The sequence below is a fragment of the Anomaloglossus baeobatrachus genome, chromosome 2 (assembly GCF_048569485.1).
Source record: "Anomaloglossus baeobatrachus isolate aAnoBae1 chromosome 2, aAnoBae1.hap1, whole genome shotgun sequence".
NCBI classification, from domain to species: domain Eukaryota; kingdom Metazoa; phylum Chordata; class Amphibia; order Anura; family Aromobatidae; genus Anomaloglossus; species Anomaloglossus baeobatrachus.
In genome coordinates, this window is record NC_134354.1 from 750,039,176 (window position 1) to 750,063,035 (window position 23,860).

The 23,860-nt window shown below is 49.2% G+C and overlaps 1 protein-coding gene across 1 annotated transcript in view; it reads right to left on the bottom strand.

Moving 5' to 3' along the window:
• Positions 1-9,757: 9,757 nt before the first annotated feature.
• Positions 9,758-23,860, bottom strand: part of CEP126 (centrosomal protein 126) — a 106,623-nt gene continuing 92,520 nt past the window's right edge. Inside the window, exon 12 of the mRNA XM_075337470.1 lies at positions 9,758-13,946. Coding sequence (XP_075193585.1) covers positions 13,842-13,946 — 105 coding nt within the window. The 3' untranslated portion in view covers positions 9,758-13,841. The remainder of the gene's footprint in view (positions 13,947-23,860) is intronic.

Consider the following 23,860-nt stretch of genomic DNA (forward strand, 5'->3'; position numbering starts at 1 on the left):
GGGTCCTAGGACATGCTCTGAGGGCTCTGCAGAGCTCGGAGCCGCAGAGGCACCCTGAGAAGGGGGCTGATGCATGGACAGCAGTGTCCGGGACAGCTGCCCCATGGAGTCGGCAAAAGACTGGGAAATAGCTTGTGAAAAGGAAGCTACCCAAGCCGGGGGTTCAGCCACCGGGGCCGGAGCAGCCGGAGGGACCCCTGAGGAGGCTCCAGGCTGAGACACAAACATGTTAGCACAGGCATCACAATGTGGGTATGTGCTTGGCTCTGGCAGAATGAGCTTACATGCAGTGCATATAGCGTACATGTTTGCAGCCTTGCTTCGGGTGACAGACATGCTGCTGAGGTGGAAGCTCTGCAGCAAGAATACACTCCTGTAGAATGCCCTGAGAGTGTAATAAAAGTCCACAACCGAAGGTTGTGGCTTACCAGCCCGCTCTCTGTGTGCCCTCCGGATTCCACCGCTCAAAAACCCTGTGAAGCGTCAGCCTTCCTAACAGTATGCAGCATCCAGCGCCTTCCAGTGTAAGAACGCTGAGAAAATGGCGCTGGGAGAAGGAGGGGGGGTGTGTATAAGCCCAAGAGCGGGAAAAACGGAGGGCATAGAGATACAGGGAGAGATACAGGGGAGGGAACATCTCCCCAGAGAGGAGTGCCCTCCCCTCTGCTGGTCGGGCGGTGGGCGGCGCTGTATGCAAAACATGCAGAGAAGCCGAAACCGAAACTAGGCCCAAACTGAAGCCGGGGCCTAGATTTTAAAATGCGGCCGACGAGCAGGCACCTTCGGCGCGGTTCTCAGGGGAAACCCCCAGAACCGGCCGGAATTTACAGTAACGCTAAAACACATACTGTCCCCCCAATAAAAGTACCCGGGACCCCTGAAAACGTCTCAATACTTAGCTTTTGAGACGCAGGGCCATGTCCCTGAGTGGGGGTTAAACGCTCCTTCCAGCAGGGACCAGACAGGGCTGCGGATGGAGACCGGTCTTCTGCAAGCAGAGAGGACCGTGGAGGCTCCCACTTCAAACCAGCGCCTCGACAGAGGATGTGAAGGAGCGCGGCATGTGAAGGCTCCAGCCTTATAAAGTCAACCTTAACAGCACCCCGACAGAGTGGGGTGTGAAGGGACATGCCGGGAGTCCAGACTGGACCCGCTTTTCTTCCAAATCTTTAAAATTAAAATAAAAATGAAAAAAAGATATCAGAGAATGCATGTGTGTGTGACCTCCTGAAACACAAAGCATTGAACTGGGTAGATTGTCATCCAGGGGGTGTATATAGCCCGGAGGGAGGAGCTACACGTTTGAGTGTAGTACTTTGTGTGTCCTCCGGAGGCAGAAGCTATACACCCATGGTTTGGGTCTCCCATAAGGAACGATAAAGAAATAAGTCATAAAATCTAGTTGTTCACATCGATGGAGGTCAAGTCAGAATGGACAAAGAGGGTCAAATTTAAAGTCAGTAAAATGGAGATTGGCAACAATCTGGAGCAGTAGACCAATGATAACCAGGCAAATGTGACGCCCTGGCCTATCAGGTCGTCACAGGGTATTGTGCAATCTGCCCTTCTGCACAGTATCCACTCCTCCTTGGTTACGGATCCTGGTCCTTTGATGTTGTTAACAGCTTAGCCAGTCAAAATCCTAGGAACACTTTGCACTGTACTCACCAGACACACCATTGGGGGGCCTGAAGGGAATAGGGCCGCCCACATGGGGGGTTGGTAGTGGAAAGTGACAAGAGTAGTGAAAAGGAGTGGAAGGAGAAGGAGGTGGAAGGTGACTCTCTGAGAAGGAGAGGTCACCGGTCTGGAGCAAGGCTGCTGAAGTTTACTAGGTGGAAGACGTTGGTCTGGGCCTGGTAGAAGCTGGAACCCCGGTCGCAGGGGATCGCGTCAAGGGGCACGGACTGCCGAGGAGGGCAGCCGGTGGCCTTGAGCCATGACAGGGCAGGAGCCAGAACACGATGGGGTACGTGGACCCTAGGCCGGGAAGTAGCTTCACGCGTCCTGGTAATTTACCAGACGGGGTGAAGACTTCAAGATTCATCCCCAACCTGCTCCAAAATCGGGGTACTAGCGCACTCATGGGATAGGACTTTCCCAAACTACAGTTCAAAGAAATCCTACGCGTGAACCCTGAGAGCAAGCTCACTCCGTTAGCCATACGGGTGAGCGGGACCCGAATAGTTCCAAACTTGAGGGTTCAAGAGTGAGAAGTTGCCACGGAAAAGGCCACAGGCTAACAGCAACACCAAGGGCACGGATCCACGCGTGCTCCCTCCCAGCTGCAGCGGTGCACAGAATTCTGGTTTACAAGCTGTCGGTGTTATTATTCTTGGACTGAATGAGTACGCTGAAAAATCCTTTTCCTCTCCCCAACGGCACTCCTGTCGCCATACCCCAACGGGCCCCGGGGCACAAAACCCCTACCCACGGAGGGGTTAAAACATCCTGCTGCTACGCCATCGCCACCAGGCTCCCCCAACAGCAGCGGTATTTCACATTACCACGCACCGTGCGTGGCGTCACGAATGTCTAACTCCCCTGTATATACCCCCTCTTTCAAATTCGAGTGTCCGTGCGAACCCCCCCCGGGTCCGGAGACCCCTTGAGCCACTGTGGCTCCGGATCCGAGCAGCTCAGCCGCTGGCACGGGGGCGGTACACAAACATATCATCAGAGGGTGAGCTAAGAGAATAGTATGCGATATAAGGGTCGAAAGTAATACCAAAAATATGAATGCTACAGCCAAGGATTACCCAATGTAATGAGCCACAAAAATTTAGCTCCTACATAATGGTGACAGCTCCATGCTGTAACTTGTTTGGCATTGACTAAACCAGAGAGCGGAGTCTAAGAAGCCATCTCGTTCTTCGCTGGAAACTCCTGAGATGAGTTCTGAATGTTCTAGTTGGAGAAGGTTGTAGCTTCCACAAAGTAACACAATGCTGATGGGAACGGGGAATTAGGTAGAGACCGCTTGTAGAGTGGATGCTGTGGTCCGGGAAGGAAGGTTGTACCACCGCAGAGAGAACTGGTTTGACGTTCCTTGGTATAGAAGCTGTGTACATGGCATATGCACTGCCATGCCCTACCATAAATTAAGCCGAGGGATTACTACTAGTAGCAAAACTGTAAATTACAGTATCACTGCCACAAGGTTGGTGTCAAGCCTCCGATTTAACATGATCATGGCCCATGCTAGACATGTCGGCTGCCAACCAAGGTCTGAGGTAAAGACACCAAAGATGCCAATTTTGATGTTGTAGCATTTTACGGGAGTTGTTTTAGATTTTACAGACAACACAATTAGTACGCTCATTGTTATTCCACATCATCTGTTAGCTTTTAAGTAGGATCAAATGGCCCTCATCGGCTTTGAGACATTGTAAACAAAAAGGAGATTCATGGAGGAGAGATACAGTTACCACATCGGATGTCGTAATCATGGCCCTCGACCGTTCTCCGGCAGATCTGGAATTAGTTATAAATGTCATTGACTTATGCAGACGAGGCGAGATGTTTACAAACCTTCTCTGGCCGTGGTCCACGAGGACAGCTGGCGGCAGGCGCTCTCTGTAACACTGGGAGTCCTCATCAACAGGCCGTCCACATCTGTCCTATAGTCACCTAGAGCGGTGAGGCGGCAGCCAGCAAGCCACGTGATAAGGAACCGCGGCCTGGGGTACAGATTGTAGGATTTATTGCGGCAGTTCTAGGGGATGTATTTACTGCTAAGCTAGTTTTCTTCTGTACATGATTGGGGGGTGGGGGGGGTCATTTTGTTAAAGCTTCTGTTATAAGGATGTACAACAGTCGCAATAACCATAGAAAATGATGGACTGGAGGTTACACATTGTTCTTTTATTGGATAATGTTATGGGCATGCTCTGTGACCTCCAGGTGTCATTGTGATGGAAGGAGGAGGAGGTGAGCTGTGATATCACTTACAGTATCACTTGCATATAAACGTTTGGACACCTCCGGTCATAATTACTGTTATTGTGAACAGTTAAGCAAGTTGAAGATGAAATTAGCCTAAAAAGCATCAAGTTAAAGGGAACCTGTCATTACTTTTTTGCCCTATAAGCTGCGTCCACCACCAGTGGGCTCTTATGTACAGCATTCTAGAATACTGTATATAAGAGCCCAGGCTGCTGTGTAAAACAAAAAAAAACATTTTATAATACTTACCTGCGATGGAGTCTAGTCAGAGGGGTGTCTCCGTTCTCCGGCGCCGCCTCTTTCGGTCATCTTCGTCCTCCTTCTGAAGCCTGGGTGCATGACGCGTCCTACGTCATACACACTCAGCGGTCCTGCGCATGAGCACTACATGCTTTGATCTGCCCTCCTCAGGGCAGATCAAAGTGTGCCTGCACAGGACCTCAATGCCGGCGAGTGAGGATAATGTAAGACGAATCATGCACCGCGGCTACAGAAGAAGGAGGACGAAGTTGGCCGAAAGAGGAGGCACCAGAGAACGGAGACGCCTATCTGACTAGAATCCACCGCAGCGTGACCGTTAGGTGAGTATTATGAAGTGTTTTTTATGTTATACCGCCTGCCTGGGCTCTTATATACAGCATGTTAGAATGCTGTATATAAGAGCCCACTGGTGGTGGCCGCAGCTTATAGGGCAAAAAAGTGGTGACAGGTTCCCTTTAAAGATGACACATTTCCTTTGAATTTTAGACAAAAAAAACCTATTTTCATCTTTTTAAATTTGAAAAATTACAAAAATGAAAATGGACCGATGCAAAGGTTTCGGCACCCTTGGAGATTTGTGTGCTCAGATAACTTTGACCAAGGTTTCAGACCTGTTAGAATTATGGCTTGTCCACTGCCATCGTTAGGAAAGGCCATGTGATGCAAATAACAAACCGTTATAAAAATCCAGCCTCCTCTAACCTTGTGCCAAAAACAGCAGCCATGGGTTTCTCTAAGCAGCTGCCTAGCACTCTGAAAATGGTGGAGGCCCAGAAAGCAGGAGAAGGCTATAGGGAAATAGTAAAGTGTTTTCAAGTTGCCCTTTCCTCAGTTTGAAATGTAATTAAGAAATGGCAGTTACCAGGAAAAGTGGAGGTCAAGATAAGGTCTGGAAGACCAAGCAAAATTTCTGCAAGAGCTGCTCGTAGGATTGCTACGGCAAATCAGAAACCCTGCTTGACTGTAAAAGACCTTCAGGAAGATTTAGCAGACTCTGGGGTTGCGGTACATTGTTCTACTGTTCAGAGACACCTGCACAAATATGGCCTTTATGAAAGAGTCATCAGAAGAAACCCTGTCCTGCATCCTCACCATAAAAGTATGCAAAAGGATATGTAAACAAGCCTGATACATTTCGGAAACAAGTCCTGTGGACCAATGAGATTAAAATAGACCTCTTTGGCCACAATTATCAAAGGAAAGTGTGGAGAGAAAAGGGCACAAAATTTCAGGAAAATAATATCTCTCCAACCATTAAGCATGGGGATGGATCAATCATGCTTTGGGGTTATGTTGCAGCCAATGGAATAGGGAACATTTCACGGGTAGAGGGAAGAATGGATTCAAAGAAATCTCAACAAATTCTTGCTGCAAACATAACACCATCTGTAAATGGATAATGATCCTAAACACACGTCAAAATCCACAACAGACGACCTCAAAAGGCGCAAGCTGAAGGTTTTACAATGGCCTCACAGTCCCTTGATCTGAACATCATTGAAACTCTGTGGCTAGACCTCAAAAGAGCAGTGCATGCAAGACGAACCAGGAATCTCCCAGAACTGGAAGACGTCTCCAAGGAAAAATGGCTGAAAATCCCTCAATAAAGAATTGAAAGATTCTAACTACAAAAAGCATTTACAAGCTGTGATAATTACCAAAGGGGCTGCTACTAGGTACTAACCATGCAGGGCGCCCAAACTTCTGCATCAGGCCATTTTCCTTTTTTGTAAATTTTAAAATGTAAAACATGAATAACCTTGCCTAAATTATAAAGGGAATGTGTTATCTTTAACTGAGGCCTTTTAGAGATCAGTTCATCTTCAACTTGCTTAACTGTTTACAAAAACATCAATTTTGACCCAAACTTTTACATGCCACGGTATAGTGAATGTTATCAGTCATTACACAGGAGGAGGAGGTGAGCTGTGATATCACCTATTGTGAATGGTGGGTGCTATGTTATCTACTGTATATAGAGGTGTTATCAGTCATTGTACAGGAGAAGGTGGTGAGTTGTGACATCCCCTATTATCAATGCTGGATCCTGTGTTATCTTCTGTATATACAGGTGTAATCAGTCACTGAATAGGAGGAGAAAGTGAGCTGTGACATCACCATTTGGGAATGGTATATATCCTGTGTTATCTACTGTATATTGAGGCGTAATCTATATAGAAAGAGGAGGTGAGCTGTGACACCACCTATTGTGGATCTTGTTATTAACTGTATATAAGGTATTATCAATCATACAGGACTAGGGAGAAGGTGAGTTGTGAAATCACTTATTGTGAATTGTGGATCCTGCGTTGTCTTCTGTATATAGAGGTATTAACAATCATTATGCAGGAGGGGGAGGAGGTGAGCTGTGACACCACCTATTGTGAACTGTGGATCTTGTTGTTAACTGTATATAAAGGTATTATCCATCATACAGGACCAGGGAGAAGGTGAGTTGTCAAATCACCTTTTGTGAATTGTGGATCTTGCATTGTCTTCTGTATATAGAGGTATTAATCCTTATACAGGAGGGGGAGGAGGTGAGCTGTGACATTGCTTTTTGTGAATGGTGGATCCGGTGTTATCCACTGTAGAGCTGTTACCTGTTGTGACGTGACCTATTGTAGATCCTGTTATCGGCTGTATATAGAGGTATATGTGTCATTGTAATCCCGTCAGTGATAATAAGATGACTGCTGAGAAGTGATCTGTACACAATGGCAAGTGTCAACCTATTACGTATGAGACTCAGTGTGAAAACTGTGAGATTTTAAGATTATTATTTTTTTTTAAATCAACAATTCTTAACAATATGCGTTTGACATAAAAGCTTAATTGAAACAATAGGTTATTTTTTTTATGACATGTTCCTTCATGGCCAAGGTAATCGGTTGTACAAAATGTGTCAGAGGGGTTACATGAGGCTCCATAAGTGGCACGGACCCTAAATGTGACATATTTGTAGTATTGGTATCTTCCTATGGGCTCCGGAGCCTGGGTATATCGGCATTAACCCTTCTACAGGAAGACTTCTTAAAAGGAGCAGATAGGTCATTTCAAGTTACTATATAGATCACATTCTGATTGGGGCAAAGCTAGAAATAGCCCAAACTGCCGACCCTGACATTCCCTGGTCACAGTCGTCAGAGCGGAGGAGACAACACTCCTCGCTCCGACACTTACTCTCGACCTAGGAGAATCATTAAGCCTGGCACCGTTGCAAAACGTCATGCGGTGGTGCCGGCGTCATGACATCTTGTGGCCGCACCGAACGAGGTGAGAGCAGCGATGGAGCGGGAGAAGGAAGGGGACTATGATATATTTTTTTTTTTACTGTGTCCGGCGCAGCGATGGTGGCTCATATGTACCAGGATGTGGCCAGGATGGGGGGCACTTTACACATTTTACCAAAATGGGGAATATTTTTCCAGGATGGAGGACATTTTACCAGGATGTGGCCAGGATGGGGGCACTTTACAAAGATGGGGGACATTTTACCAGGATGGGGAGCGCTTTACAAAGATGGGGATATTTTACCAGGATGGAGGACATTTTACTAAGATGGGAACATTTTACCAGGATGGGGAATATTTTACCAGGATGTGGCCAGGATGGGGTGCACTTTACAATGATGTAGCAAAAGAAATATTATAATCTAAAATCTATATTTTTTCACTTTACAAAGATGTGGGACATTTTACCAGGATGGAAGACATTTTACCAGGATGGGGAATATTTTACCAGGATAGGTGACATTTTATCATCAGGATGGGGGACATTTTAACAGGATGGGGGACATTTTAACAGGATGGGGGACATTTTAACAGGATGGGGGACATTTTAACAGGATGGGGGACATTTTAACAGGATGGGGGACATTTTAACAGGATGGGGGACATTTTACCAGGTTGGGGGACATATACCAAGAAGGGGACATATACCAGGATGGGGCTATGATGGGGAGATATACCAGAATGTGGGACATATTTACCAGGAAGTGGCCCAGAATGGGGGACTTTAGTACAGGATGGGGGACATTACTACATAATGAAGGGGGGGCGGCAACTTGTATGTCTTCATAGAGACGTTCACACATTGAAATGTAGATGTAGATTTCAGGGAGGAATCTGCTTGCATTCCATGCTAAAATCTATCTATCTATATCTATCTGTCTATCTATCTCTAATATTCTGCATTTTTTGCCCACAAAAATCTATCTAACTTCTGTGACTGGAGAGGGCAGCGGGAGTGGCTCATCTTTAATGTGTGGTAAGCACGCTTGAGTTTGAAGCCCCCTCTGCTGAAGAGAAGAGAAGACGGCAAAGGTAAGGTTACAATCAATTAATTGTTTACATAATAGAATTGGATAAATTGCCAGGTTGGCACTTTGAAATAAAAAATGGGGTTTTGGGTTATAGTTGTGGCACTCAGCCTCTGAAAGGTTCATCATCACTGATCTATTGTAACCATCCATCTATCTACCGTAACCATCCATCTACCATATCCATGTATCTAATCTATGCGCTGTCCCTATCTATCCATCTACTGAATCCATTCATCCATCTACCATATCTATCTCACTATCATCTATCTCTTGATCTACTATCATCCATCCATCTATGTACCTTACCTATCTATTGATCTACCCTATCCATTCACTCATCTACCATATCCATCCATCCATGTACAGTATCCATCTATCTATCCATCTACCGTATCCATCCATCTACGTACCTTACCTATCTACCATATCCATTCAATCATCTACCGTATCCATCCATCCATGTACCTTATCTATCTCTCTATCAACTAGCCCTCCCTATCTACCATCATCCATCTATATACCGTATCTACCTACTATCATCTACCCATCCCTCTATCACACATCTATCTATCCCTCCATCTATCTATCCCTCTATCACACATCTATTTGTCTATCCCTCTATCCATCCATCCATCTATCCCTCTATCTATCCATCCATCCATCCATCTATCCCTCTATCACACATCTATCTATCCCTCTATCTATCTATCTATCCCTCCATCTATCTATCTATCTATCTATCCCTCTATCTATCTATCTCTCTATCTATCCCTCTATCTATCCCTCTATCCCTCTATCCCTCTATCCATCTATCCATCTATCCATCCATCCATCTATCTATCCCTCTATCTATCTATCCCTCTATCTATCCCTCTATCTATCCCTCTATCTATCCCTCTATCTATCCCTCTATCTATCCCTCTATCTATCCCTCTATCTATCCCTCTATCTATCTATCTATTTATCTATCCCTCTATCTATCTATCTATCCCTCTATCTATCCCTCTATCTATCCCTCTATCTATCTATCTATCCCTCTATCTATCCCTCTATCTATCCCTCTATCTATCCCTCTATCTATCTATCTATCCCTCTATCACACATCTATCTATCCCTCTATCTATCACATATCTATCTGTCCATCCAGCCACCAAAAGAATAGATTTACTCAATCAAAAAAAATAAATAAATCTGAAGCGATCCTTGTATAAAATGAATACACTGAAATGAAACAAGATTTTTACTGTTTTATTTTTGATAACAAAATAATTCTATATTTTTTTTCTATCAAACAGAAATCTTAAATTAGCAGTCACTCAAAAAAATGAGGTATATTCAGATATAAAAAATATAATAATCTAATAAAGTGCATTATGGTAGTAGTACATAGTACGGGATCTATTATAATCTACTGCTGCTCACACCTTTATAACATACAAATAGTAGATGATAGAAAACGGAGCCCTTTATACAAGTGTTATACTGCCCTCTGGTGTTACAAATTATATTACATCACCAGTTTTCCAGATATATTTCAGTGTGAATTGCAAAATTTGGAATCAATCTGTCCCTCGGCCATTAGAAAATGATCTATAGTATTAGAATGTGATTACAAAAAAAAAAAAAAAAGTTTAAAATCTTTAAAACTGCAAAAAAAAAAAATATATATATATACAGAGTGTACATGTCCATAATTTAATAAAATTAAAATAATCCTTTCTAATGTTTATTATTTTTTTATTGTGGGGCCGCCATCTATTACCCTGAGCTGAGATCTACTGAAAAGTGACGCTCCTGCTCTTCTCTGGAGGACTGAACATGACCATGTATCACTAAGTCCATCTGAATATGCAGCCTGCAATATCGCTTCTCTCCTGAAGGGGCCACTGTAGGGGAAATGTGCGGCTGCTTCCGCTTCCTCCGGTGATTGCCGCTGAGCTAGTGGGTCCTCTCAGACAGAAGTGATCGTGTAAGATGGGACCAACTATTTAAAGACAAATTGTTCATGGTTTGATGGCCGTCACAATCGGAACAATTCTAGCTAATGGCAAAGTTTAGAAAATTAAATTAAAATTTTAACTCAATAAGTTTACCTTCGAGCTTTCAATTTACCTCTAAAAGCCCACAGGATGGAAGGCGGGGGGGGGGACGCTGCTAGGACCCCTATTTATCCCTAAGAAGGGTTCACCAATAACCTGTTCTTCTTCACTGTGGTCAGGATGTAATAGATCGTCAGGATCGCACATTGGCGTATTCATTGTCTATTGGACTGATGGATAAGTACAGCGTATAGCCATCTCTGTCCATCCCATAGACAATGAATGGAGCAGTACCCATGCACATTGCACTGGGGAGGAACTGGAGACCCCCATTCTAGAGATGGCTGCGGGGCCCAGTGGATGTCTTTTTTGGGGGGGAAAACCCCTTTGAATCAGCCCCATCGTAACGGCCATATCTGATGAAAGCAGCCACTCATCTGGTTTTTATTTTTTCTAATTATATTCACATTAGAAGATCTTTATTGTGTGAGTCTCCAATTGCTGCAAAACTACGATCCCCAACTGCCCAGACAGCTGACAGCACGATCCCCAACTGCCCAGACAGCTTACAGCACGATCCCCAACTGCCCAGACAGCTTACATCACGATCCCCAACTGCCCAGACAGCTTACAGCACGATCACCAACTGCCCAGACAGCTTACAGCACGATCCCCAACTGCCCAGACAGCTTACAGCACGATCCCCAACTGCCCAGACAGCTTACAGCACGATCACCAACTGCCCAGACAGCTTACAGCACGATCCCCAACTGCCCAGACAGCTTACAGCATGATCCCCAACTGCCCAGACAGCTTACAGCTGGGGAACCTGACATTGGTGATCACTTCGCTTAAAGGGGTTGTTCACCTTTAGGGACAATTTTTTTGGAATTTTTTTTATTTCTTATTTAAATACATGTATTGAATAATGTTTGCAATTGGGTTTCATTAAAAATGTCGCCCCGTTTGCCTTCTGCAGCCTCTTTGTTGCACTGTCTATTGCTGGCTGCGGAATGAGCTAACTTAGCATCCAACAGTGAGCTCATTCTGACAGGAGAGTTCGTGACTCTTATTTATTTACTGATATAGAACCACAGACCACATCAAAGTTGAATGTGCAGAGAAATAAAAAGCCAGCAATAGCAAAACAGGGCAGAATTTGTAATGAATCCCAATTGCAAAAAAATGATTTTTGGCCCAAAATACAAAGATAAAACAAACAAAAAAAAACCCAAAAACTTCTCCCAAAAGTGCAAAACCCCCTTAACCCCCTTAAAGCTTCCAGTGAAGAAACTACATACGTACAACTAAAGCATATTGCCAGTGCAAACTTGTCGAAGAAACATAGAAAAATAAAAATGTATAGCCAAAAATGTATAGCCCTCCATATTCCCCCCAAATTACACTATATTACATCGCAATAAAAATGGAAACCATATATTACATCTGTACATATGCCCTGCATTTTTAGACTATAAGAGGCTCCTTATCATAAGATGCACCCTAGATTTAGACTGCAGAAAATAGGAAAAATATTTTTCCTATTTTTTTTTTAAACTTCCCTGGTGGTGTAAAGTGGAGGGGCACTAATTATAATGTGGTGGGTTAAAATGAGAAAGTAATAAATGTATTCTTAGTTTTTCTCTGTAGTGTATGGGTTATACATACACAGCTCTGCTACACACACATATGGACACTTACATACACAGCTCTGCTACATGCACAGTTACACATCCATACACAGCTCTGCTACATGCACAGTTACACTTCCATACACAGCTCTGCTACATGCAGTTACACATCCATACACAGCTCTGCTACATGCACAGTTGCACATCCATACACAGCTCTGCTACACACAGTTACACTTCCATACACAGCTCTGCTACACACAGTTACACTTCCATACACAGCTCTGCTACACACAGTTACACTTCCATACACAGCTCTGCTACACACAGTTACACTTCCATACACAGCTCTGCTACACACAGTTACACTTCCATACACAGCTCTGCTACATGCACAGTTGCACATCCATACACAGCTCTGCTACATGCACAGTTACACATCCATACACAGCTCTGCTACACACAGTTACACATCCATACACAGCTCTGCTACATGCACAGTTACACATCCATACACAGCTCTGCTACATGCACAGTTACACATCCATACACAGCTCTGCTACATGCACAGTTACACATCCATACACAGCTCTGCTACACACAGTTACACATCCATACACAGCTCTGCTACATGCACAGTTACACTTCCATACACAGCTCTGCTACATGCACAGTTGCACATCCATACACAGCTCTGCTACACACAGTTACACTTCCATACACAGCTCTGCTACATGCACAGTTGCACATCCATACACAGCTCTGCTACACACAGTTACACTTCCATACACAGCTCTCCTACATGCACAGTTACACTTCCATACACAGCTCTGCTACATGCACAGTTACACATCCATACACAGCTCTGCTACACACAGTTACACATCCATACACAGCTCTGCTACATGCACAGTTACACATCCATACACAGCTCTGCTACATGCACAGTTACACATCCATACACAGCTCTGCTACATGCAGTTACACATCCATACACAGCTCTGCTACATGCACAGTTGAACATACATACACAGCTCTGCTACATGCACAGTTCCACTCTCATACACAGCTCTGCTGCATGAATACATACATACACACACACACACACACACACACACACACACACACACACACACACACACACAGACACACACACACTACACCTTTCAGTTCCTGATCTGGAGCTGAACGGAGGCTGCAGGAGCTGAGCAGCTGAAGGACCTTCCACATAACTGCAGACCCTTTCAGGTGATCTGATCAGTCACATGACCTGAAAGGTCCTGGAACTACTCGTGTGAAAGGTCCTTCAGCTGCTCAGCTCCTGCAGCCTCTGTTCAGCCCCCGGCAGCCTCCTCTCCTGCTCTACACCAATCAGACAGATCATTGCAGAGCAGGCGGAGAGAGGGCGGCTCTCTGTGATCGGGGAGGACGCGGGGTCAGCCTTCTCCGCCATCACAGGAAGCTTCCTCCGGGATATAAAACACACACACACACACTTTTTAGCAGGAGTTTGTTTTTTTTTGTTAAAATTTGCATCTTATAGAGCTAAAAATACGGTACATGAATCAGGACATGAGACGAGTGACCAGTGCTGCTCCGATACCATGGAAGGTGCTGAACTGTCGGCCGCCTGCAGCACGGTCAGTATCTTCTTTGCAGCCGGGTGCGGGGGTCGGCGGACAGACTGCGGTATTTTTGCGCCTGTGTCATGTGTTCGGCCGGCTGCGCTGGGAATTGCTGCACCTTCTGGAAGACACATTAGAAGAAATACAAACAAGTGGATTATTGATTTTTATGGTACATTACAACATTTTGGGGTACACATAACTCATGGATTACATTGTAGTAAAAAGCTTTACAAAACTTTATTTTTTTAGCTGCAGATTAATGGCATTTGGGAACATGACAAATTCCCTTTAAGTTCCCATGAAGTGTCATTGTGAGGGCACCGTTGGGGTAAGGGCAAAAATCCTTCCTTCAGATAAACGGTTTAGATGCTGCAGTAACAACTGATTGTTAAAGAAGCAATCACACTCATTTCTTTAAGTCTATGAAGCGTCAGAATGAGGTTTTATAGACTTAAGGCCGCTTTACACGCTGCGATATTGTTAGTGATATCGCTAGCGTGCATACCCGCCTCCATCGTTTGTGCGACATGGGCAAATCGCTGCCCGTGGCGCACAAAATCGCTCGGACCCGTCACACTACTTACCTGCCTAGCGACGTCTCTGTGACCGGTGAACCGCCTCCTTTCTAAGAAGGCGGTTCGTTCGGCGTCACAAAGCAGCCGCCCAATAGAAGCGGAGGGGCGGAGATGAGCGGGACGTAACATCCCGCCCACCTCCTTCCTTCCTTATTGCCAGCGGCCGTAGGTAAGGTTCCTCGTTCCTGCGGTGTCACACTTAGCGATGTGTGCTGCCGCAGGAACGACAAACAACATCGTACAAGCAGCGATAAATCGAAAATAGGGGGGATGTCACCGATTAGTGATTTTGCACATTTTTGCAATGATGTAAAATCGCTCATAGGAGTCACACGCAACAACATCGCTTAACCGGCCGGATGTGCGTCACAAAATCCGTGACCCCAACTAGATCACTTGAGCGATGTCGTAGCGTGTAAAGCGGCCTTAACATGGTGAAAGCGACTTCCGCCTCACACATAGAGCCCAGTGGGATCTGGTGAGTTGGAATTTTAGTCAAATGAGTGGGAAGGAGACCGACGGGGCACAGGACACCAGGGAAGACGGCGATCGATGAATATATCAAAGCACCTACACTACATTACACATACACAGGTTTAGGAAATAAAAAATGTGGGGTGTCTCTTTAAACGGCAGGGATAAGAGTCATCTGTGAGTCCGACCCATTCTGATATGATCCTTGCTTTTTCTAAAGGATGGGAAATCAACTTTTAGAGTTCTGGAAAACCTCCGTAAATGACTGCAGTGGTAATACAGAGGGTTCTTTATAACATTTGGCTCCATGTGGACTGTCCCTTTAATATTCTCTTTTAGTGTGTTCAGACATTTTTAAAGGAGGGAAGATATTGGCCATTTGGTTGCAAAATTCATAAACGGCGTTCACTATCTATATATATAATTGCCTTATTCTGTCTGTCTGTCTGTCTGTCTGTCATGCTCCAAAATTGTGTCCTTACGGTGACACAAAGTTGATTGGCCGCTGGGCTCGCCATGGCCCCGCCCCCCCACACGGATTGGCCGCTCGCCCAGGCTGCGCCCCAACACGGATTGGCCAGCCGCTCACCCAGGCTCCGCCCCCCCCCCCACAGATTGGCCTCTCGCCCCGGCACCCTGCAGGCATTGGCAATTTGGCCACGCCACGCCCCGCCCCCCTCACGCAATGCACGCTAGCTCTGGCCCCGCCCCCTCCCTCCCCCCGCGCATTCCCCGAACTGACACGGCTGTCACGGAGGTGAGTACTGTACTCCCCCCCCCCCCCCCCGCGCATTCCCCGAACTGACACGGCTGTCACGGAGGTGAGTACTGTACTCCCCCCACACCCACCCACCCCCCCCCCCCGGCCCCCGCTCGCACGGGAGTGGTGTGGATACGTTGGTAACCATGCTCGCATGGTTACAAGTGCATCAAGGTCCTGCTGCGGCGGAAGATCCACACGCACACACATAACAGCACACACACAAACATACACACACATCAGATCACACTCACTCTCACACACACCTCACACACACCTCACATACACCTCACATCACATCCACACACTCACAGCATCCGGCGATATCGCTTGCTTCTCGGCCTCGATACTGTGCTGTTGTGACCTTCCAGGACCTGACGGAGGATCACATGGCCAGAGGCATGTGGTATCTCCGGATGTTGTGAGTGTGAGCGCGTATGTGCGATATCGTCAGTGTCTGTGTGTGTGAGTGTATGCGATCGGGTGTGTGTGAGTGGATGCGATCGGGTGTGTGTGAGTGGATGCGATCGGGTGTGTGTGAGTGGATGCGATCGGGTGTGTGTGAGTGGATGCGATCGGGTGTGTGAGTGTCGGCAGAGGAGCACGGCGTGCTGGAGGAGGCTGGGAGCAGAGAGGCTGATCATGGGGAAGGCTGGGAGGGGGAGGCTGATGCTGGGGGAGACTAGGAGGGGAAGGCTGATGCTGAAGGAGGCTGGGAGGGGGAGGCTGGGAGGAAGGAGGCTGTGAGGAGAGAGGCTGATCCTGGGGAAGGCTGGGAAGGGGAGGCTGATGCTGAGGGAGGCTGGAAGGAGAGAGGCTGATGCTGGGGGAGGCTGAAAGGAGAGAGGCTGAGGCTGGGAGGAGAGAGGCTGATGCTGGGGAAGGCTGATGCTGAGGGAGGCTGGGAGGGGAAAGCTGATGCTGGGGAAGGCTGGGAGGACGGAGGCTGGGAGGAGAGAGGCTGATCCTGGGGAAGGCTGGGAGAGGGAGGCTGATGCTGGGGGAGGCTGGAAGGAGAGAGGCTGATGCTGGGGGAGGCTGGAAGAAGAGAGGCTGATGCTGGGGGAGGCTGATGCTGGGGGAGGCTGGGAGGAGAGAGGCTGATGCTGGGGAAGGCTGGGAGGAGAGAGGCTGATGCTGGGGACAGAGAGGAGAGGTTGATGCTGGGAGGAGAGAGGCTGATGCTGGGATGAGAGAGGCTGATGCTGGGAGGAGAGAGGCTGATGCTGGGGGAGGCTGGGAGGGGGAGGCTGATGCTGGTGGAGGCTGAGACGAGGGAGGCTGATGCTGGTGGAGGCTGATGCTTGGGGAGGCTGATGCTGGGGGAGGCTGGAAGGAGAGAGGCTGATGCTGGTGGAGGCTGATGCTTGGGGAGGCTGATGCTGGGGGAGACTGGGAGGGGAAGGCTGATGCTGAGGGAGGCTGGGAGGGGGAGGCTGGGAGGAAGGAGGCTGGGAGGAGAGAGGCTGATCCTGGGGAAGGCTGGGAACGGGAGGCTGATGCTGAGGGAGGCTGGAAGGAGAGAGGCTGATGCTGGGGGAGGCTGGAAGGAGAGAGGCTGATGCTGGTGGAGGCTGATGCTTGGGGAGGCTGGGAGCGGAAGGCTGATGCTGAGGGAGGCTGGGAGGCTGGGAGGAAGGAGGCTTGGAGGAGAGAGGCTGATCCTGGGGAAGGCTGGGAAGGGGAGGCTGATGCTGAGGGAGGCTGGAAGGAGAGAGGCTGATGCTGGGGGAGGCTGGAAGGAGAGAGGCTGAGGCTGGGAGGAGAGAGGCTGATGCTGGGGAAGGCTGATGCTGAGGGAGGCTGGGAGGGGAAAGCTGATGCTGGGGAAGGCTGGGAGGACGGAGGCTGGGAGGAGAGAGGCTGATCCTGGGGAAGGCTGGGAGAGGGAGGCTGATGCTGGAGGAGGCTGGAAGGAGAGAGGCTGATGCTGGCGGAGGCTGATGCTGGGGGAGGCTGGAAGGAGAGAGGCTGATGCTGGTGGAGGCTGATGCTTGGGGAGGCTGGGAGAGGGAGGCTGATGCTGAGGGAGGCTGGGAGGAGGGAGGCTGGGAGAGGTAGGCTGAGAGAAGAGAGGCTGATGCTGGGGGAGGCTGATGCTGGGGGAGGCTGGGAGAGGGAGGCTGATGCTGGGGGAGAGTGGGAGGAGGGAGGCTGGGAGGAGAGAGGCTGATGCTGGGGAAGGCTGGGAGGAGAGAGGCTGATGCTGGGGACAGAGAGGAGAGGCTGATGCTGGGAGGAGAGAGGCTGATGCTAGGATGAGAGAGGCTGATGCTGGGAGGAGAGAGGCTGATGCTGGGAGGAGAGAGGCTGATGCTGGGGGCAGAGAAGCTGATGCTGGGGGCAGAGAGGCTGATGCTGGTGCAGCATGGGGGATGGAGCACGATGGGGGGGTGCGCAGCATCGGGGATGGAGCATGATAGGGGGGTGCGCAGCATCGGGGATGGAGCACGATGGGGAGTGCGGAGTATGGCGGATGGAGCACGTTTGGGAGTGCGCAGCATGGCGGATGGAGCACGTTTGGGAGTGCGCAGCATGGCGGATGGAGCACGTTTGGGAGTGCGCAGCATGGGAGATGGAGCACGATGGGGGGTGCGCAGCATAGGGGATGGAGCACGATGGGGAGTGCGCTGCATGGGGGATGGAGCACGATGGGGAGTGCGCTGCATGGGGGATGGAGCACGTTTGGGAGTGCGCACCTCCCCCCAACACACACACACACACACGCGCGCGCACTGCACAACACACCACACACCACACACACACACACTGGGAACCACAAACAACTGCCCTACACAGACACCCACACACACAGACAACGCTGCACACACACAACACCCAACACACAAACACCGCGGCACACACAAATATACGCACATACCGCACAACACACACATTGCACAAAACATACCTCCCCCCAAAACACACCACACACACACAAACCGCGCAACACACACACAACGCTACAGACACACAGCGCTCCACAAACAACGCAACACACGCAACACACATACAACACCGCTCTCACCCCCCGTCACACCCAGACAACACCCAGAACATGTACAGCCCCTACACAAACACTTGGTAACTACACACAACAACATCTATCTATATATATATATATATATATATTATATATATATATATATATATATAACAAAAATCATACATGAACTACACAATACGTAAATTCTAGAATACCCGATGCGTAGAATCGGGCCACCTTCTAGTCTATATATATAATTGCCTTATTCTGTCTGTCTGTCTGTCTTGCTCCAAAATTGTGTCCTTACGGTGACACAAAGCTGATTGGCCGCTGGGATCGCCATGGCCCCGCCCCCCGCACGGAATTGGCCGCTCGCCTCGCCTTGGCTCCTCCCCCCGCACGGATTGGCCGCTCGCCTCGCCTCGGGTCCGCCCCCCCGCACGGATTGGCCGCTCGCCCAGGCTCCGCCCCCCACACGGAATGGCTTCTCGCCCCGAGGTGAGCGCATCAAGGTCCTGCAGCGGCGGAACACACACACACGCACACACATAAGAACAGACACACAGACTCACACACTTTCACTCACACTCAGACTCACACACTTTCACTCACACTCAGACTCACACACACTCAGACTCACACACTTTCACACACACTCAGACACACACTTACTCAGACTCACACTCAGACTCACACTCAGACTCACACTCAGACTCACACTCAGACTCACACTCAGACTCACACTCAGACTCACACGCACACTCACACTTTCACACTCACACTTTCACACTCACACTTTCACACTCACATCAGATCGCATCCACGTCCTGCAGCGGCGGAACACACACACCTCACACACATCAGATCGCATCCACGTCCTGTAGCGGCGGAACACACACACACCTCACACACACATAAGAACAGACACACACACACACACACATCAGATCACACTCACTCTCACACACACCTCACACACACATCAGATCGCATCCACACACTCACAACATCCCGTGATATCGCTTGCTTCTCGGCGGCGATACTGTGCAGTGATCTTCCAGGACCTGCCGGAGGATCACATGGCCGGAAGCATGTGGTATCTCCGGATGTTGTGAGTGTGTCAGCGCGTATGTGCGATATCGTCAGTGTGTGTGTGTATGCGATTGGATGTGTGTGAGTGTGTGTGTGAGTGTATGTGATCGGATGTGTCTGAGTGTGTGTGTGTGTGTATGCGATCGGATCTGTGAGTGTCGGCAGAGGAGCACGGCGTGCAGCACAGCTGCTGGGACCGCCCACCGGTGGGCACAGGGAGAAGTGGGGTGTGTGTGTGAGTGTATGCGATCAGATGTGTGCGTGTTTACTGTCTGATGTGTGACTGTGGAGCACGATGGGGGGTGCACAGCATGGGGGATGGAGCACGATGGGGAGTGCGCAGCATGGGGGATGGAGCACGATGGGGAGTGTGCAGCATAGGGGATGGAGAATGATGGGGGGTGCGCACCATGGGGGATGGAGCACGATGGGGAGTGCGCAGCATGGGTGATGGAGCACGTTTGGGAGTGCGCAGCATGGGGGATGGAGCACGATGGGGAGTGCGCAGCATGGGGGATGGAGCACGATGGGGAGTGCGCAGCATGGGGGATGGAGCACGATGGGGAGTGCGCAGCATGGGGGATGGAGCACGATGGGGTGTGCGCAGCATGGGGGATGGAGCACGATGGGGAGTGCGCAGCATGGGGGATGGAGCACGATGGGGAGTGCGCTGCATGGGGGATGGAGCACGATGGGGAGTGCGCTGCATGGGGGATGGAGCACGTTTGGGAGTGCGCACCTCCCCCCAACACACACACACACACGCGCGCGCACTGCACAACACACCACACACCACACACACACAAACTGGGAACCACAAACAACTGCCCTACACAGACACCCACACACACAGACAACGCTGCACACACACAACACCCAACACACAAACACCGCGGCACACACAAATATACGCACATACCGCACAACACACACATTGCACAAAACATACCTCCCCCCAAAACACACCACACACACACAAACCGCGCAACACACACACAACACTACAGACACACAGCGCTCCACAAACAACGCAACACACATACAACACCGCTCTCACCCCCCGTCACACCCAGACAACACCCAGAACATGTACAGCCCCTACACAAACACTTGGTAACTACACACAACAACATCTATATATATATATATATATATATATATATATATATATATATATATATATATATATATATATATATATGTATATAACAAAAATCATACATGAACTACACAATACGTAAATTCTAGAATACCCGATGCGTAGAATCGGGCCACCTTCTAGTCTATATATATAATTGCCTTATTCTGTCTGTCTGTCTGTCTTGCTCCAAAATTGTGTCCTTACGGTGACACAAAGCTGATTGGCCGCTGGGATCGCCATGGCCCCGCCCCCCGCACGGAATTGGCCGCTCGCCTCGCCTTGGCTCCTCCCCCCCGCACGGATTGGCCGCTCGCCTCGCCTCGGGTCCGCCCCCCCGCACGGATTGGCCGCTCGTCCAGGCTCCGCCCCCCACACGGAATGGCTTCTCGCCCCGAGGTGAGCGCATCAAGGTCCTGCAGCGGCGGAACACACACACACGCACACACATAAGAACAGACACACAGACTCACACACTCACACTCAGACTCACACACTTTCACTCACACTCAGACTCACACACACTCAGACTCACACACACTCAGACTCACACACACTCAGACTCACACACTTTCACACACACTCAGACACACACTTACTCAGACTCACACTCAGACTCACACTCAGACTCACACTCAGACTCACACTCAGACTCACACTCAGACTCACACTCAGACTCACACTCAGACTCACACTCAGACTCACACGCACACTCACACTTTCACACTCACACTTTCACACTCACATCAGATCGCATCCACGTCCTGCAGCGGCGGAACACACACACCTCACACACATCAGATCGCATCCACGTCCTGTAGCGGCGGAACACACACACACCTCACACACACATAAGAACAGACACACACACACACACACATCAGATCACACTCACTCTCACACACACCTCACACACACATCAGATCGCATCCACACACTCACAACATCCCGTGATATCGCTTGCTTCTCGGCGGCGATACTGTGCAGTGATCTTCCAGGACCTGCCGGAGGATCACATGGCCGGAAGCATGTGGTATCTCCGGATGTTGTGAGTGTGTCAGCGCGTATGTGCGATATCGTCAGTGTGTGTGTGTATGCGATTGGATGTGTGTGAGTGTGTGTGTGAGTGTATGTGATCGGATGTGTCTGAGTGTGTGTGTGTGTGTATGCGATCGGATCTGTGAGTGTCGGCAGAGGAGCACGGCGTGCAGCACAGCTGCTGGGACCGCCCACCGGTGGGCACAGGGAGAAGTGGGGTGTGTGTGTGAGTGTATGCGATCAGATGTGTGCGTGTTTACTGTCTGATGTGTGACTGTGGAGCACGATGGGGGGTGCACAGCATGGGGGATGGAGCACGATGGGGAGTGCGCAGCATGGGGGATGGAGCACGATGGGGAGTGTGCAGCATAGGGGATGGAGAATGATGGGGGGTGCGCAGCATGGGGGATGGAGCACGATGGGGAGTGCGCAGCATGGGTGATGGAGCACGTTTGGGAGTGCGCAGCATGGGGGATGGAGCACGATGGGGAGTGCGCAGCATGGGGGATGGAGCACGATGGGGAGTGCGCAGCATGGGGGATGGAGCACGATGGGGAGTGCGCAGCATGGGGGATGGAGCACGATGGGGAGTGCGCAGCATGGGGGATGGAGCACGATGGGGAGTGCGCAGCATGGGGGATGGAGCACGATGGGGAGTGCGCAGCATGGGGGATGGAGCACGATGGGGAATGCGCAGCATGGAGGATGGAGGACAATGGGGAGTGGGGATGGAGCACGATGGGGGGTGCGCAGCATGGGGGATGGAGCACGATGGGGGGTGCGCAGCATGGGGGATGGAGCACGATGGGGGGTGGACCACGATGGGGGGTGCACACCTCCCCCAAAACACACACACACACACACTGCCACACACGCACTGCACAACACACCACACACACACACTGGGAACCACAAGCACCGCCCTCCACAGACACCCACACACACAGACAACGCCGCAGACACACAACACCCAACACACAAACACCGCGGCGCACACAAATATACGCACATACCGCACAACACACACATTGCACAAAACATACCTCCCCCAAAACACACACACACACACACACAAACCGCGCAACACACACACACACAACGATACAGACACACAGCGCTCCACAAATAACGACACACAACGCAACACACAAACAACACCGCTCTCACCCCCCGCTACACCCAGACAACACCCAAAACATGTACAGCGCCCTACACAAACACTTGGTAACTACAGACAACAACATCTATATATATATATATATATATATATATATATATATATATATATATATATATATATATAACAAAAATCATACATTAACTAAACAATACGTAAATTCTAGAATACCCGATGCGTAGAATCGGGCCACCTTCTAGTTTTAATATATTCATTTAATCGCTAAGGTTGAGGTCACATGTTGTCACGGTCGCCTCTCTGATGTAGAGACTAGTGACAGCTTCTGGGCCAGAGTCTCTTTGCTTTGAGACTCTGCAGTTTAAATGTATTCCCTTTTCCTTTGGAGAGGAGAGGGTTAATGTGAGTTTTACTTGCCAGCAAACATTCTCATCACCTTCCCAGGTGTTTTTACTTTGGACCACTCCCAATCCCTGTATATACCCTCTGCTCCCACTAGTGGGTGTCAGTTAATCTTTTACTCATTTGGATGCTTGGCCTGGAGGTGGAAGGAGCTGGTGGAGCCCTCTCTGCAAGTTGCTGTGCAGGCTGTAGCCGTCTGTTGTTGTGTTTCCCCAGTCTGTTTTTTCTTCCCTTGGTGTTTTATTAGTGCAGCGGTGGGGCTAGCGTCCCTCACCTGCCAACTCACTAGCCAGGGTTATTACAAGGTCAACCACGGTGTCAGGTATCCTGTTCGGCGACAGGTGAGGAACCTGTATAGGGACTGGCTAGGAGTGGAGGATACATCTGCAGGTGAGTTAAGGAAGTATCCCATCTATCCCCACACTAGCACTA